The following is a 16,889-nucleotide window of genomic DNA, read 5'->3' as shown; positions in this document are numbered from 1 at the left end:
AAATCATTTCTGACAACTCACTGAAGTGAAAGCTAAAGTCAATCAGCTTCTACAAGCAATTATCTTTATTAAGATCTTTTACTTCAGAAATGGAGGAATTCTAAAGCCATCCTTATTTCCTTTAGTCTATCTTATCTATGTGTTTATTTTGTTTAGAAACTAGTGTGTGCCATGGTGGGCAGGTGGAGTTCAGAACCATTCTCCTTCCACCATGGGAAGAGACAAGGGGGTCAAACGCAGGTCATCTGGTGTAGCATCAAGGTCCTTAGCCTGTTGAGCCATCCTGCCACTCTGCTTCATCTAAAGATGAATAAGATTACAGCACTAACAAGTTAACCCAAATGAAAAATATTTTGGTGAATCATAGAGATATTTTTAATTATGATTCACCCACACTGGTTTCATTTTAGTTGACATGTTCCCATTTTATCACGACCATCTGCCATATCAACAGTACTCCAGCTTCCACAGAAGTTTTAACAAAAGTTATGACTGTGCATTAAAAACTACAAACTTTCTCACCTTAAAGCTTTAAAGAGTTGGGGGTTCTAGAGAAAAGGTCTCAGGATATTGCCTTAGCTAGGGTCAACCACAATCTTCCTGCCTCTCTCTCACACCCAACTTCCAGCTTACCATTATGAGATTAAAAGCATAAAAGGAATATGCTGGCACATTTCCCCAAACCCCACCCTATGTATTAGAGGTGAACTGTGAAAGGCAAACGGTAGCAGCTTCAGCTTCTGGTTTTCCCGCCACTCTGGAGCTGCCCACGTTACCACCCAGGCTAAGAGAAGAAGAGCTTGCTCTGGTGTCTTTTGGGTCAACCAGACAGACACTCACTGCCACTTCCACAGGTCTGGTGCCTGAATAAGCTTTTCAGAAACCTATAGCAATGGCTGAGGTGTGGCTTACTGGTAGATTGTTCTCCTCGTATACACACGGCTCTAGGTTTAATCCTCAATCCAGCAAAAATAAAATAATAAAAACTCTATGTAATTCTCTCTAGACCATGCTTTAAAAGGTCCTCCCTTATTTACAGATTCTGCATTTCAAATACATGTTGTAAGCAATGCCACGGCAAATGCAGGTTAGTTTCTGAGGAAGACAGGGATGGTAATCACTGGACCCAGATAATTGTGGATAATCCCATTTTGTACTGAAAGTAGTTTGTTAAACATCCAATTCAAGGTGATTTTCCTATAAATGAAGTTTTGGAGAAGGTCCTTTCAAATACCACAGGAAGTTGGTCTCCAGAATGAAGAAAGCTGGCCCACCCCTCTTGCCGGCATGTCTGAGGGCAATCACTGGGATTCACAATAACTGAAAACAGCAATTAGCCATATACAGTCTCACCTAGATTTCATCACACTAGCTTGGGGGAGAACGGAAAAATCTTTTGCACACAAAAGAAGACAATGAAAGAAGACTAAAAAGAGGAACAAAAGCTCATTTTGTATAAATGCTTAATAAAACCTAGCAACTGGATATTCCTATACATGTACTTTACAAAGACCACCCTGGTGATTTGAATGAGAATGGGCCCCATGGGCTCATGTATTTGAATGCTTGATTTCCTGGGGGGCAAAACTGTTTAGAAAGGATTAGGAGGTGTGGCCTTGTAGGAGGAGGTATGTCACTGGGGTTTTCAAACCCACACCAAACTCTCTGCCTCCTGCTTTTAAACAAGGATATAAGTCCTCGGCTATTATTCTAAAACCATACCCATCTGCCTGCTGCCATACTCCCCACCATGATGGTCATTGGACTCACCTTCTGAAACTGTAAGCAAGCCCACAATTAAATTCCTTCTTTTATAAGTTGCCTTGGTCATGGTGTCTCTTCATAGCAATATAACAGTAACCAAGCCAACTACCATTCTTCCCAAGGTTGAACTCCAACTTTCACCTGGGTCCATGTATAATCCACATGTCCAGTGCCAAAAGGAACATGATCAGGAATCTATTCCCTTTAGTTACAACAGTCACTGTCTTAAACCACTAAAATCTTTTGAAAAATTAAAGCATGTGTGTGAAGCACAGGTATTTAGCTTAGTAGTAAAGTACATGCCAAATATGTATGAGGCCCTGTGTTCAATATTCAGCATGGGGGGGGTATCCTTCAAAGGAGGAATCTAAGAGTTTATACTGACCTAGAATCTTATAACCTCATTCACCCCCCCCCCACACACACACACCTCCCCTGCCTTTTTTCATTAATTTTGAGGCTAGGTGTCAAGGTTTGTCTTGAACCTGTGATGTTGAGCCTACCTCTGTCTCTGGAAGTCTGCTTCCACTTACAACACTACCTTGCTTCCCATGACATTTCTGCATTGGTCATATAGCTTGTCAGTAAGAACAGGGCAGCAGGAGAGTGTCGTGAACTGTGAAATGAAGGGCACAGACAGTCTGACCAGCCCAGTCACATGATACATAAGACACAAAGTCTCACTAGATTACAGCCCAATTTAGTGCTTACCAGAGCAGATGAATGTTCGGGTTGCTAGACCCAGCCAAAGATGAATTGTTCAGGAATCAGAGCAATGAAATATTACTGTTCTAGTTCTCCTGAAGACCAAACTATGTAACCTGATATCGTTTCATCTTCCCACACATTCATAAGCAAACAAACAAGCAAGCACAAGTCATTCAGTTTCAACCACTATAGATAGTTACACTTCAGGAAAATGAAAAAATTTCCTCCCACAATAAGCAAAATATTTTCCTGACTTGCAAACCAATTGGAGACTGGTTAGGCCTATTTTGAAATCTCTTTAATAGCTGAGATCATTTACCTATTTTATCAAGAGGCAGGAGAATCTCATGAGTTTCAAAACACAATTCATACAGTAAATGCTGTTTCCAGACAGGTGACAGTGACGATGATGGCATCATATTAAGGAAAAGTTTACTTAGCACAGACAGCTGAAACAATATGCAGACTATAGTCCAACCAAGGCAGCTACATGTTTGTATTTATTCCCTAAGGGTGACTTGACTTCTGGAATTAAGGAAAACTGGTTTCATAGCTTCCTATGCTAGTATGCAGGCAGCCATAGAGAAATCCTAACATAAAATAAAAAGATTCTTTTCCTCTTAGCATTGAAATAAGATACACAAGATAAAGGCAGCCTACCTTTCTCATCCTTTTTTGGCCTAGTGATGCCTTGTCTCCATTATTAATTAGTAAATCCTTGTGTTCAAGAGTAGTGTGGTCTATAGGTTAAAGAACACCCCCCACTTCTACTCTAACAACAGTAAAGCACTTAAATTTTCTTTCTAAAGGCTGCTACCAGGGCTTGGAGAGATGGCTCAGTGGCTCAGAGAGCTTGCTGCTCTACTAGAGGGCCCTTCTTCAGTTCCTGGCATCCACATCAGCTGGTTCACAGCAGTCTGGACCCTACCTCCTAGGGATCAGACTCCCCTTTGGGCTTCCTTGGGTACCTTATGCACATGTGACATGCACTCACACTGATATACATAGATAAAAATAGATCTTTCCTTTTTAAACAAGCTGCTATCAGATGTTTTTCCTAATGTAAAATTGTTTTGCCAATTTATATAAAGAATACAACTGCAGATTAGTAGCTGTAGACCTTATTCACAACTTCAAGTTAACCCTGTAGAACTCTAGGTAAAGAACACTAATCTCTGGCATCTAGAAAGCTCCCCACTTCAGGGAAGTTTGGCTTCCCTGGATAAGAGATGGGTGCCACCTCTATCAGTTCCTATCTCACCATCCCTAAAAAACAGCTTCAAGTTTTTGTTCTGTTTTGAAATAGTGCTTTTTTTCCATCCTGAATTTTCCCAAACTATTTCAGGACTCTGACAATCCTGCTGGTGACTAAGTCTCCTCTTGGGAATAGTTGCCTTGTTATCACTATTAAAAACAGTCACTCCTAATACTTGACTGATAAGGATCTGGAAACTTATTGTAACTTGGGGAATGCAAATCCCACCCTATCCAGTCTGAAGATAAATTTGTTGCACTTGGAATAAGGGCTCATCCCCTCACCACCTGACACTCCAGCAATCTTTGTGTTCCAATCAAGCTTTTCAGTTTTCCATAATTTCTGACTAATATTAAGATTTTATTACTATTTCCTTCCTTAAAACCAGTTAATCCATGAATTACTGTCACTCCCCATTCCCCTTCCTCACTCAGGAGCAAATGCCCTCATATTTCTAAGGTAAAAGAGTTTCCCAACTGACCCGTCTCTGAAATATTTTTTACAGTGTTATTTGGTAACTTCTGTTCTTGGCAAGCTAGTCCTCCTGCCTGGAAAATAAACAGTAGATAACCTCAAGAGGTCTTTTCCTAAACCCATCAAATGGAACAACTACTTACAAACTTAATTCTTCCAAAAAGTGTATCCAAAACAGAGATGAGAAAAAGTCAAAAAACAAAGGAAAAACAAATAATCACAACTACAAATTTATCTTTACTTTTACCCAAACTCAGTATTAGAGACATGTGGCATCAGCATAGATTATCAGCCTGGAAACCCTAGATTCAGTCTGCTAGAGGACATTCCTAATGCACTTACAGAATGCCACCCCTAAACCAGAACCAAAATGAGCTATTTAATCCTTAATCTTTAATCCAGGGGAGTGCAATAAACTTCTCTGGCAGAGCCTTTAGCTCTTCTCAATATTTTAAACCCAAGTGTGTGTGAATGTTTCACAAAAGAAAATCAATTCTAAAATCAATCTAGGAACTCGGGCATGCTAGGTAAGCACTCTAGTACTAAACCATATGCCCAACCCAGTTTCTTATCCCCTATCTCCAAGGCAGAGTGTCTACTGTAACCCTGACTGGCCTAGAATTCACAGAGATCTTCCTGCCTCTGCTTCTAGTTTTTCCTTTTTAACAAATTAAGTAACATGCTCTAATAACAATTTTTATTACCTTGATTTCTACTTAGTAACCAACATAAATATTTATAAAATTTCTACAGCAAGCAGGATATGATAAAAACATTACTTGTCCTGCTCAACAAGAGGGAGACCACACCTGGTACTAGAAACTTCACTAGCTACTCAGTGCTAGTGAAGTCACTGGTACTGGAGGAGAACCTATAACCAACTACTTTACTAAATGAGTACAATCCCTAACAACTATCTAAACATTTGTCTTTATACTCAAACAAGTATAGTTTTCATCAAGGAAATTTCTTGTTACAATAGTCAGGCAACCACTACAGAAAATCAATCAAAACACAGAGTGGTAGATAACTACAAAGCAGTCCCCACCAAAGGCTCAGCCACTGCAGATCAGGGCGTCTGCTGTGAGAGCGCCTCCAGTAACATCAGAAGCTACCCCACCAGTAAGTCTCGCCAACATGACTGCCCAAACAGGAGCTGAAGGATGACAACAATACACATGCCAAAGTGGAGGGGAGAAAGCCCAAAAGACCTCAAGCCTACACAAAGAACTGTAAGCGACTAAGAGAAGCTGGGAGTGAGAGGTGCTCCTCCACAGTGAAGAACACACCCATTACTCACTCAACACCAAATGGTCAGACCTGAAAGCACACACACAAGTAACGTTATACAGACTGTACATTGTGTTTAGGAGGATATGTGTTAGGAACTAGCAGCCAGCTGACCTCCTGCCCCGATGATGGGCTGATGGGCGGGACACTCATGGCTGTGTCATCGCTACTTCAGCTTTACCTGGCGGCCAGAGGACTCAGTTACGCATGCGCAAGCCTCTTTTAAAGCAAGCACGCCAAGTGCTTCTCTCTCTTTGCTTTCTCTCTCTGCTCTCTGCTCTCTTTGGTCTCTGTTTCCTCTCTCTCTCCTGCTTTCGGTTGGCCACCAGCTACCCCCTCTTTCTCTCCCCTCTCTCAATAAACTCCACGTGGGCGCTGAGTCTCGTGTTTGTGTTTCTTAGGCATTAGCTGCAGCAAAAGAACAACAATATGTGCATGCCATATCCATATGTGCATGTAATAGCAATTAGTGAAAAAAGTAGGTCGTAAATTTGAAAGAGAGCAAGGAGAGGTATATACAGGATTTGGAGGGGGGAAAGGGAAGGGAGAAATGTAATTATACTATCTCAAAAAAATTCTTTTTACAGAGAGTAGTTATACTTTTTATTGATGACAATGTCAAAGGCATTGATAACACTGGTAGAGTTGGAAGAAAATACTGTTTCTTAGAAATTAGCGAAAGCAAGAACTGTTTGTAACTTTTTCACCATCCAACTACAGGTACAGCCCCCTCCCCACCCCACCCTCCAAGCTTTTAAAACATACAGCAGGCCAGCAATGGGTCAGTAATGAAGCAAGCCTGATGACCCAAATTCAGTGTATAAACACCTGGTAGAAGAGAACTGAGTCATAAAAGTTACCCTGTGTCCTTACATGTGTGCCGCACACTTCCACACAAACACACAGTAAAAATGAAGCAAAATGTAAAAAGCCATAATCAGTGAGGAGCATTTAAAGAGTTACTGATGATCACATCCCACAATATCGTTATTTAAGTATCAACCAACTAAGCAAGTACATACGGTACTGATTAGCTGAAGTACTCCAACCCCTAAGCACAGCGTATTGTTTTCTAGTAAACCACCATTTCCTTCTGATCATATGATCCTCAAATGTAGTAATACTTAATGATACAATGTAAAGAACAATACACTTCAAACTGGAAAAAAAAAAAAACCCATAGTTTTAGTTTCAAACTTAATTCCGTACATATGAAGATGATAACCAGGTTGTAAAATAGTAATTTGAAATGCAAACTGTTAAAACCTCTGACAGTGCTGCATCCTCTCCCTCTTTTTCCTCTCTCATTTTGGTTTTTCGAGACAGGGTTTCTCTGTGTAGCTTTGGAACCTGTCCTGGAACTCACTCTGTAGACCAGGCTGGCTTCTAACTCACGGAGATCCACCTGCCTCTGCCGCCCGAGTGCTGGACTAGAGGCGTGCGCCACCACCGATCAGTGCTGCATTCTCAATGCCAGGGTTATTACAGTGAGCTCTCTGAGAGACCCAAGGCACCACCACTCTTTCCTTCTTTCTGGGTGTACCATATCTTCAGATTCTGGTTTACTTCCTAAATTAAATATGTGTCATCCGGTGGATTTCCCAAAGGATAAACTAACCCTAGAAATCAGTCACTTAAAAGTTTAAGAAAGGAGTAGAGGGGCTGGGACTTAGCAACTCTGTAGCCTATCACATGCAAAGGCCTGGTTTCATCCTCAGAACAGAATCACAAGGTGAAGATAATGTACATAAAGGAACTGGCATTTTTATGACTGCAACCCTCTATGCAAAATGCCTGTTTTCTCTGATTCCCCACTTGTCAGTCAATAAAATGGGAATAAATGCTAAGAGCCACATGAAGGTGCCATGAAGGTCTCTCTCCCAGAGAGGCCAGTAAACATGAACTATTATTAAGGTAACTTTCTGAAGCAATCTAGAAGCTCCCCTGAATGTGGACACTGGATATTTACATTCTCCCTCCATGTCACTTACTAGATACAATAAAGGGAAGGTGCTGGACCACAAGACAGCAACCCTAGTTTAGCAAAGGTGAGAATATCACACATGGTTAAGGCAGCCAGGACTACAAGTGAGACAGAAGGAAAAGCCCAGAGGCAAAAGGTAGTCAGGATAATTTAAGAAAAGCTGACAAGAAACAAGCCAAGCTAAGGCCAGGCATTTATAAGTAATAATAAGCCTCCAAGAGTGTGAACTATTTGGTAGCTGGGTGGTGGGCCCAAAAAAGAAGCAAAGAGTAAAAAACAAACAACAAGAGATAGGTCATAACCCCCTTGACAATGCTCTGTTTCTAAAAATATTTACAATATGATTCATAACAGTAGTAAAATTAGTTATGAAGTAGTAACAGAAAATGTTATAGTTGGGTCACATTAGAAGGTTGAGAATCTTTGGATTAGGAGGTGTGGCCTTTGTGGAGAAGGTATATTACTGGGGTGGACACTGAGGTTTCAAACGCCCAGGACAGACCCAGTCTCTCTGCCCACTGCCTGTGGATAGGTAAGCACTCTGCTCCTGTCCCAGCACCATGCCTGTCTGCCTGCTGCCGTTCCTTGCCACAATGGTCATGAAGTCACTCTCACACTGTAAGCAAGACTCCACTAAATGCATTCTTATATAAGTTGCCTTGGTCATGGTGACACCTTACAGCAATAGAAAAGAACTACACAGCAAAACTGTCTCAAAGAAAGAAGCACCAGCCCAAACTAACCCAGATAAAAGTAAATAAACTTTTGATGGACAAGAGTCACACAAAATTATTTAAGTGCTTAGCTATTCAAACATACAATTAAACTCACACAAGCAAGGCCACTTAACTTTCCACACATTTTGCTTTGCTTACCACTGTGAAAAGAATTCAAAGGAAGACTGAAGCCAGCCTGGACAACACAATAAGACCTCATCTTGCTAAGAAAAGAGAGAAAAAAAAGTCAATGTGGTTAGATATATCGTACACATGTTAAGGTGTGAGTGAGTCGCAAACATTTTAGTTGACAAGGAACACAATAAAGAAAATACAGCAGGTCGGTCGTTCAGGGGCACAAGCACAGAAATGCAGAGCAGATTGTATTAAACACTGGGAGCCGAACTCTGACCTGCCTTGCTCTCCTATTGTGCCTTTTATTTGCAGTAGTAACTACAAGCTATATAAAAGACAATGGCAGTTGTTGTTAGGTTACCTTTATTCTGTGCCAAAGCACACATGCAGCAATTTTGAATAATCAATCTTATGTTCAGGAAAGGCTGTAGCCAAACAAAATGGGTGGAGATCACAGTTAACAATCTTGTAATTAGCTAATAAGACAGAGGAATGAGTGGCCTTCGGCAGATGAAGTGCCCTTTCTCCTGACACAGTAAAAAGCTTACTACTTGAAAAGCAGTATCAAAAAAGGCTTCCTTTTTCAAAGACGCGAACAATGTCAGTTTCTAAACAGAGTTGGAAGACCATATATTATTTCCTTAAATAATTTGTAAACAAAATATACTGATTGGATGGTACATGTAAAATATAATTTTCAAAAGGATGCTCTGCAGAAGCAACTTCAGCAAAAACCTGTCAAAATATTCAGATGCTGCAACTCAAAAGCAAACTTTAAATACATTCAGTAAGAGTGGAAATGGGATGAGGGCCCCAAGAAGCAGCATCAGGTCAAAAGCCTGGTCTGACATATGCTACTCTTTTTACCCATAGGAAGCAAAGTATTTTCCTATACAGTTTCCTAACTTCACTCTCTGTTATATGAAGTCTAAAGCATTAAGCAACTGTTTTTGATACTGTTCACATAACTCAACTTTATGGGCTGAGATGACCCAGAGGTTAAAACCACTGGATTTTCTTCCAGAGAACCCAGTTCAATTCCCAGCACCTACATGGCAGCTCACATCTGTCTGTAACTTCTTCCAAGGAGATCTAATGCCCCCCCCCCTTTAGCCTGTACAGGCATCAGACACAAGAGTGATGCAGAGACATAAGGTGAAGGCAAAACACCCAGACATAAAATTTTAATTAAGAGAAAGAAAATGCCCTACATTTGTACCTACAGAAGGCACTTTTTAAAGGAGGCTCACTCTTCCCAGATGACTAAGTTGACAAAAAGCTAAACACAGGAGCATGCCATTCCTAAGCTCTCATCAAAGGCAGCAGCAACTACAACTTCAACTTTGCCACTTCTGCAAAAGCCACAAGAATTTTCATAACATAGTGTGCGCTCATACACATATACACACACTCACTCACAGGCCAGGAGTCAGACTCACTCTTACACACACACTCACTCATACACACACTCACACACTCATACACACACTCACACTCACAGGCCTGGAGTCAGACTCTCTCACACACATACACACACTCACACTCACAGGCCTGGAGTCAGACTCACACACACACACACACACACATACACACACACACTCACAGGCCGGGAGCCAGCTCTCTTTTCACCATGCACTTGGGTTCTGGGATTGAACTCAACTTGTCAGGCTTGGTAGCAAGCACCTTTCTCCACTTACTGGGCCCTAAATAATTACTTTTTTGTCGATCCATTGAATGTCCTTATGTTCAGCCAGCAATGGATGCTCTAAATGTTTCACAGCCACTCAGAAAGACTCTCAGCTCCAGACATCCTAAGGTATCTTATTATGGCCACAGAAGTCACTGCTTCTGTTTCAACAGCTTCTCTATTAGTCACTGCCTCAGCCACACTCATTCCAAGTGTACTGCCAGACCTAGGAAACTGCCTCTCACCCCACCCCCCAATGTGCCTCCCTGACTCACAACAGACAGGACAGGCAAACCAAGTACTCTTATGCAGCCTAGTGTGACTATGCAAAGTGTGCGGCAAGCAGACAGACCTAAAACTCCATGCATGGCTGGTTATCTAACCAACCTTCCCCTCAAAAAATGGTTCAGTCTGGGAGACATGCCTTGTGTGCACTATGCTGTATAATAGGCCCCAGTAAGACTTAGTTCAGTGACCTTACCAGTTTCATTGACTACTCATGATCCGTCATGATCCGTTACTGTAGTTAGAGTAGGCTGAGCTGGCTGCATGAAGAGCAGATAGCACCAGGGGGGCTATTAGCTCTAAGCACACCCACCAGCTAGAATGGATGAACCTGTGAGAGCAGAGTAGCCAAGAAGGAGGCCACAGAAAGAGGTGGCCTACCCAGAGCTGAGGCTACAGAAGGTGAAGGAGCAGTAGAGAACTGAAACCTGAGAGTAGTGAAAGGGATGCGGATGGTGGCAGGATTGTGACAATGCTACAGGATCTGGTGGCTAAGCAGCACTCAGCAGTACACTGGAAGTCATAACCCTAGGAGCTAGTACTCAACACTTGAGCTGCTAACACTCAACAAACTTCACTTGCCTACTCCTGATTCCTCCCCAGATGATCAACAACACCCCCCCAGCCTAAAACAAACAACACTTAAGACTGAAGCTGCTCATAAGTCCTGAATAAGTAAACTTATGAGAACAAATTAAGTTCCATTATTTTGCCAAAAATTTTTTTTCTAAATTACATACCAGGAATTTGAGTGAGGTTTTTTTGTTTTGTTTTAGGCATTTTCAGACAGGGTCTCACTGTGTCCACAACTAGCCTGTTATGCCTATGTACAGAAGGCTGGCCTCAGACTCACACACAGCAACCCCTTAACTCATTGTACCAGGTACTGGGACTATAGCTGTGAGCCCTCATGCCAGGCTTGTAAATAATCCATTTTTAGAATAACAAAATAAGAAATAAAATTAAAAAAAAATATTCTATATATTTAGGACCTATTTAATGGTCTAAAAAAACAGTTTAATTGACATAACACAGCACACAGAAGACTAACAAAGCATTTCAATCAAGCCCCCACACACTCTTTGAAGGAAGAACTGTTATTCTACTGACACTGCAGAAGCTGCATCTTGCATATTTTGTGAGGGTTTTGTTGCTGCTTTGCAATTGACTTCTATGAATCAAAGAACACCCATAACGACTTTAGATAACATCTAATTTACACCTGAATATATTCTTAGAAATTATTTTCACAGATGAGAGTGACAATTAATTGTGCCAGTGATTTAGAGGATTAGTGTTCCTAACAATTAAACATAGTCCACTATTGACAATATAAAAAGTACAGTCCTCAAAAACAACAGATTTTTTTAGTTCTAGGTAGTAAAATGAAATCACCATGGTAATACTAAAATTGTAAGCATAATTATATACCTAGAGTCAGATTTATTAGATTTGAGGCATTTACTAACAACTTAGTCTCATTGGCAGCATAATGTCACAATAACTAAGCAATAAATCTAGATATTATTCATTCTTTTGTGTAACTTATCACTTGTTTAATTATCTTACACAGAATCCTAAGTTAATTTATATGTTCTTTTATGTTTTGAGGCCCTTTAAAGTTTGCATTTTAAAATATACAAATATGTATGATAAATGAGTGCCTCTATTTCTCTATGATTTAGTTCAATCCTAGGAGTCTTCCTTTAATGACCCCATGTTTAAAGACTGGCACTGTACCTGTGTTTGGCTAACACACTCATTAAATTACTTTACAATACTACTATTAAGTCACTATCACAACAAACCCCCTGCCCCTCTACTTGAGTCCCAGGCAGGTAATTGACCCACTTGATTATTTGTTATCAAACTCTTCTCCTCCAAAGATTAAGTATGAAGATTTGTGTGACATATCTTACATTGCTCTTGAAAGAAAGTTACAGTAGTCAAAGGCAAAAGGCAAAACCCTTCTTTCCAAAATTCTATTCCAACATCCAATTTAGTACCGCAGAAGCAAGCAATGATATGTGCTAGGAAAATGCCACTATTTTTTAGTACTAACTAGTAGCCTAATTGACTATGTAAGTGACACAATAATTTGGTTTCTGTGGTGATATATTATTTATGATTTATTAAAGCTTGCCAGAGGATTCAGAAAACAAAGTCTGCCACAAACTATTGAAGCCAGGCTCACACGCTTAATCCTAGGACTCAGGATTAAAAGGTAGATGGATCTCTGTGAGTCCAAGGCCACCTAGATCTACACAAGATTGATCTAATCCTAAAGAGAAAGAGCTCCACAAAGATGGTCTCAGCACTCCCATTAGGGAGGTAAGACAGGAGCAAGGTCAGTATCGGGCATTCATCCTCCAGCAACATTGAGGATGGGAAGACATTCAGGTGTCTCCAGCCATGCTGAGGAGAGGTAGCAGGATCAGCCCATTCAGCCTGAGGTAGCGGTAAGAGCTAGTGGCCCACTACTTTGCTTCTCTAATCTTCAGATTGAAGTTTGAACTCCACTTTCAGTCTCTGGGTCTTTTATTTTTTGTGTTACAGGTTTCTCAAAAATCTGTAAACATGAGACTTTCTCATCAGCTCACACATGAATAATCTATAAGGAGTAATAAACTCAAGTCTGAAAGAAAGTACATTGACTACTCTCAGCTACAAAGCCCAGTCGTGTAGAACCAAAAGACCAAGTTCTAAGTATTGAGAAAGACAGTGATAATATTCATACTAAAGCCTCATCATTTTACTAAAGCTTCATCATTTAACCTGTAAATTTTTGTTGTTGATTTTGGTTTTCGAGACAGGATTTCTCTGTATTGCTTTGGAGGCTGTCCTGGAACTTGCTCTGTAGACCAGACTGGCCTCAAACTCACAGAGAACTGCCTGCCTCTGCCTCCCAAGTGCTTGGATTAAAGGCGTAGCCATCAACACCCAGCTTAACCTGTAATTTAATTAACTCCTGGCAAAACAATCATATTTTAGTGCTTACCTTTAAAATTAGAAAATGTGTTCAGTTGTTTCTCCATTCTGTAGGAAGTCTCTCTACAGTCTCAGACTTGATATGTTGGTGTCTCCAAGTCTGCCCTTCATCTGGTTTTTTGTTTTCATTTTTTTTTTTTTTTTTTATGAAATAGGGTTACTCTGTGCAGCTCTGGGGAAATCATAGGGTTCGGCACATCCGGAGTGCAATGGATAAGCCTTGTCCTGGGAAAACCATCTTCACCATCTTCCTGATCATATTATCTCCCCCACCAAGTAAGCATTGACTACTATTCTCAAAGCTTTTGCCTTGATCCCCAACACTATACAAAACAAGAAGTAGAGAACACCTGTAATGCCAGCTGTTGTGAAGCAGCAAGATTAGAAGTTCAAGGTCATCCTCTTTACACAGTAGTTCAAGGCCAGGCTGGGCTACAAGAGATCGTGTCTAAATAAAACAAAATGAATAAATGCTACCCAGTCTCAACAGTTGTTGACTTCTATAATTTTCTAACAACAGTCTCATTACAGCAATGAAGACAAACTAAGTCTATTAGGATTAGCAATAAAGGCAAACTGTTTCTAGGCCTTAACTAGGTTAAAACAAGTGAAGACAAATATCATCCCAGGTGGAGTATATGTAACAGGACATACACATGCAATGGGCCTTGGGTTCAATCCTCAACAAAGTACCTAGGGTTTAAAGAGCTCTTTCCCCAAAAAAGATATGCTAACAAACATGAAGAGATCACTCACAAGAGCTGTCAGGGAAGTACAAATTATGATCTCAGTGAGGTACTATAAACCTGGTAGTACAGATCTATAAAGTCAGCTATTTTGGAGGCTAAGGCAGAAGGAGCCTAAATTAAAGGCCAACCTATGCAACTATCAAAATCCTGCTTGTTTTTTAAAAGGCTAAGGATACAGCTTAGTGATGGAGCACTTACTTACCTAGTATAAGCAAGGTCATATTTTTAAAGCCCCACCTCTAAGCACTACTGCACTAGGGGGAAAGTCTTCAATGCAGGAGTCCTTGGAAGCCATTTCGGATTCAAACCACATCTCCAGAGGAAGAATGAAGTAAGGCATGTTACTTCATTCTGTTGAAGCCTTGAGGGCTCCGATAGGAGAGAGAGGTTCATTTGCACACTGTGGGACAACTGGAATCTAATAGGGTGTTCCTTTTTCTTCACTGTCACATCTCTATTAAACTGAAAAGATGCTGTATTAGGCATGAGGCAGATGTATTTTTCTTTGGCTTTTCAGCTTTGTGTGTATACAGTACATGTACAGGTGAACATGCACATACACACACGGGTGTGGGTCAGAAGTCAACACATTGGGTGTCTATCATTCTCCTGATCAGGGTGCCTCTCACTGAACCTGGAGCTCGCTGACTCAGGTAGATTACCTAAGCAGCTAGCTAACTAGCTGCCTCCCTAATGCTGGGAAAACACCATTACTGCACATTGTTACAGGGCCTAGCTTTTTATGTGAGTGCTGGGGATCTGAACTGAGTAATCAAGCCAAAAGTCAGTCCTTTTTCCACCAACAGATTGAGAGTACTCAGCAATGACAAAACAGGGGAAAATATATATACAATACTTCAACGGGCACACATTGCTTGCCCTTACTACCATTACACAACACAGTGGTCTACAAAATAACTTTTATTTTAAGCTCCAAAATTACTATTTTTATATCTATTTATTTGTTTTGTTTTTTGGAGACAGGATTTCACTGTGTAGCCCTGGGTATTCTGGAACTCACTCTGTAGACCAGACTGTCCTTGAACTCCAAGATCTGCCTGCCTCTGCCTCACGAGTGCTAGGATTAAATATGTGCACCACCTCACTGGGCTCCACTCCTAAATTATTTTTTAATTAATGGAAATACTTTTGAACACAAATGTCTTAAATTGTAAACTATTTTGTTGCTAACTTCCTCGTGTTACATTCTTTCCTACCTTTTCTCACTTGATAAATGTCTTCTGGTACTTGGAAAGTGGTGAACAAACAGACAAAGGCTCTTAAGGACTAACACTCAGTGAGAAGAGCTATAAGCAGCAGACATACATAAACATCCACACAGTTCAGGCCAGGCAGGGGCACAGTGGCACACATCTTTAGTCCCAGGATTCAGGGAGCTAACTGCTATGGTAAAGAAAATGGATCACAGATCTATGCACTGCCTCCCCTTCACTCTTCCACAACTCACATGTGTTACAGTTTTATACACACTTGAGACTTTTGCCTCTGACTGACTGTATTCACGGAGGTGAAGCATAAGGGCAGCTAGCTAGGCCGTGCAAGGGAAAATCAGCAGAACAATTTAAACAGGGAGGTCAGCAGACTTTCTTAAGGTGATGTACAAGAGTCTAAAGCAGTCTAAACAGCAACCAGCAAAGGGAAACAACAATACAAAAGTCAGGTCAAGTGCTTACTGGCCTCACTAGTTAGTAATGGTGGGTGCTACCAATGAGCAAAACATCAGATGTTGTCACTAGCCTCTTCTATCTCCATTTCACCTAAAAAGTATGTGCTGCTGTGACAAAGCAACTCGTATACATTCACTTAACGAATTTCTGCACCATGGTTTGTGCCATTTTCAGTGTGAAGTACACGGCCAGCACTACTTTTTATTCTAAGCCATAAAAACCTCAGGAAGAATCCTTACATTAACTACAAAGTCCAGTGATGGAGAGAATACTTCCTCCTATTCTTTGACTTGTAACCTTCATCGTTTTGTTGTTGTTTTTTAAAAACATGAGAGAAATGTATAGAAATTTGACTTCCAGACAAGTGAATGATTCTGCACTAGAAGCACCTCAAAACCTATCTTAGGTCGTGGGTACCAAGCTCTCATTAAAGTTTCTTTAAGTGAGAACTCAAAAGTATGATCACTGGCATCATATTTAAGTTCCCTTCCCTCCTAGAAAGGCCAAAACATTGCTACTGAGATGGTGTGGTTGGAACTGAAGTCTGTTACTGTCCTTTGTTTTTAGACATTTGTTTACCACCCTGTGAACTACTTTGAAGCAATGGAAAACACAGGCACACGTGTTCCCACGTACTTTAGGAGGTGAGGCCTGGCTAGGCGGAAGGTCACTTGAGTAGGCATCTGAAGGTCATACCTGCCCCTTGTCCTGGAGATGCTTAATGGTCTGCCACCATGTCAACAGACCAGCACCTTCAGCTCCCACTACCAGGGGACAGCCACCCCATCTGCCTTCCACATGGACTGGAATCTTTCTGGAACCTTATTAAACACTTTATCCTTTAAGTTATTTCTCTCAGGTATTTGGTAACAGCCATGTAAAGCTACTTAATACAGAAACATAATCCTTTTTCTAACACTTCCCCAAAATTCACCACATAACCACACACACACACACACACATATATACACATATACACATATACACACATACATACATACATACATACATACACACACACATACATACATACATACATGGTGAAAGCTAAGAGATTTCTTCTAAGCCCTCACCATGTGGTATGAGACACATACTTTCCTTCTTGGGGGAGGGGGCACAAGGCTCATTATACAACTTAGGCTGGTTCTTGTCCTGAGCTTAATCTA

The 16,889-nt window shown here is 40.8% G+C and overlaps 1 protein-coding gene across 4 annotated transcripts in view; it reads right to left on the bottom strand.

The window, feature by feature from the left end:
- Fbxo34 (F-box protein 34) overlaps positions 1-16,889 on the bottom strand; it is a 61,287-nt gene that overhangs the window by 27,434 nt on the left and 16,964 nt on the right. For 2 of the 4 annotated variants that reach the window (XM_051177095.1, XM_051177094.1), the window contains exon 2: positions 8,351-8,415. The exons of the other annotated variants lie outside the window; for them this stretch is intronic. In XM_051177095.1, coding sequence (XP_051033052.1) covers positions 8,351-8,415 — 65 coding nt within the window. The remainder of the gene's footprint in view (positions 1-8,350; positions 8,416-16,889) is intronic. 4 annotated transcript variants of the gene reach the window in all.

Source organism: Phodopus roborovskii, unplaced genomic scaffold (assembly GCF_943737965.1).
Source record: "Phodopus roborovskii unplaced genomic scaffold, PHOROB, whole genome shotgun sequence".
Taxonomy (NCBI): Eukaryota; Metazoa; Chordata; class Mammalia; order Rodentia; family Cricetidae; genus Phodopus; species Phodopus roborovskii.
Note: the sequence above shows the minus strand (reverse complement) of the source record. Positions and strands in the feature narration are given on the sequence as shown.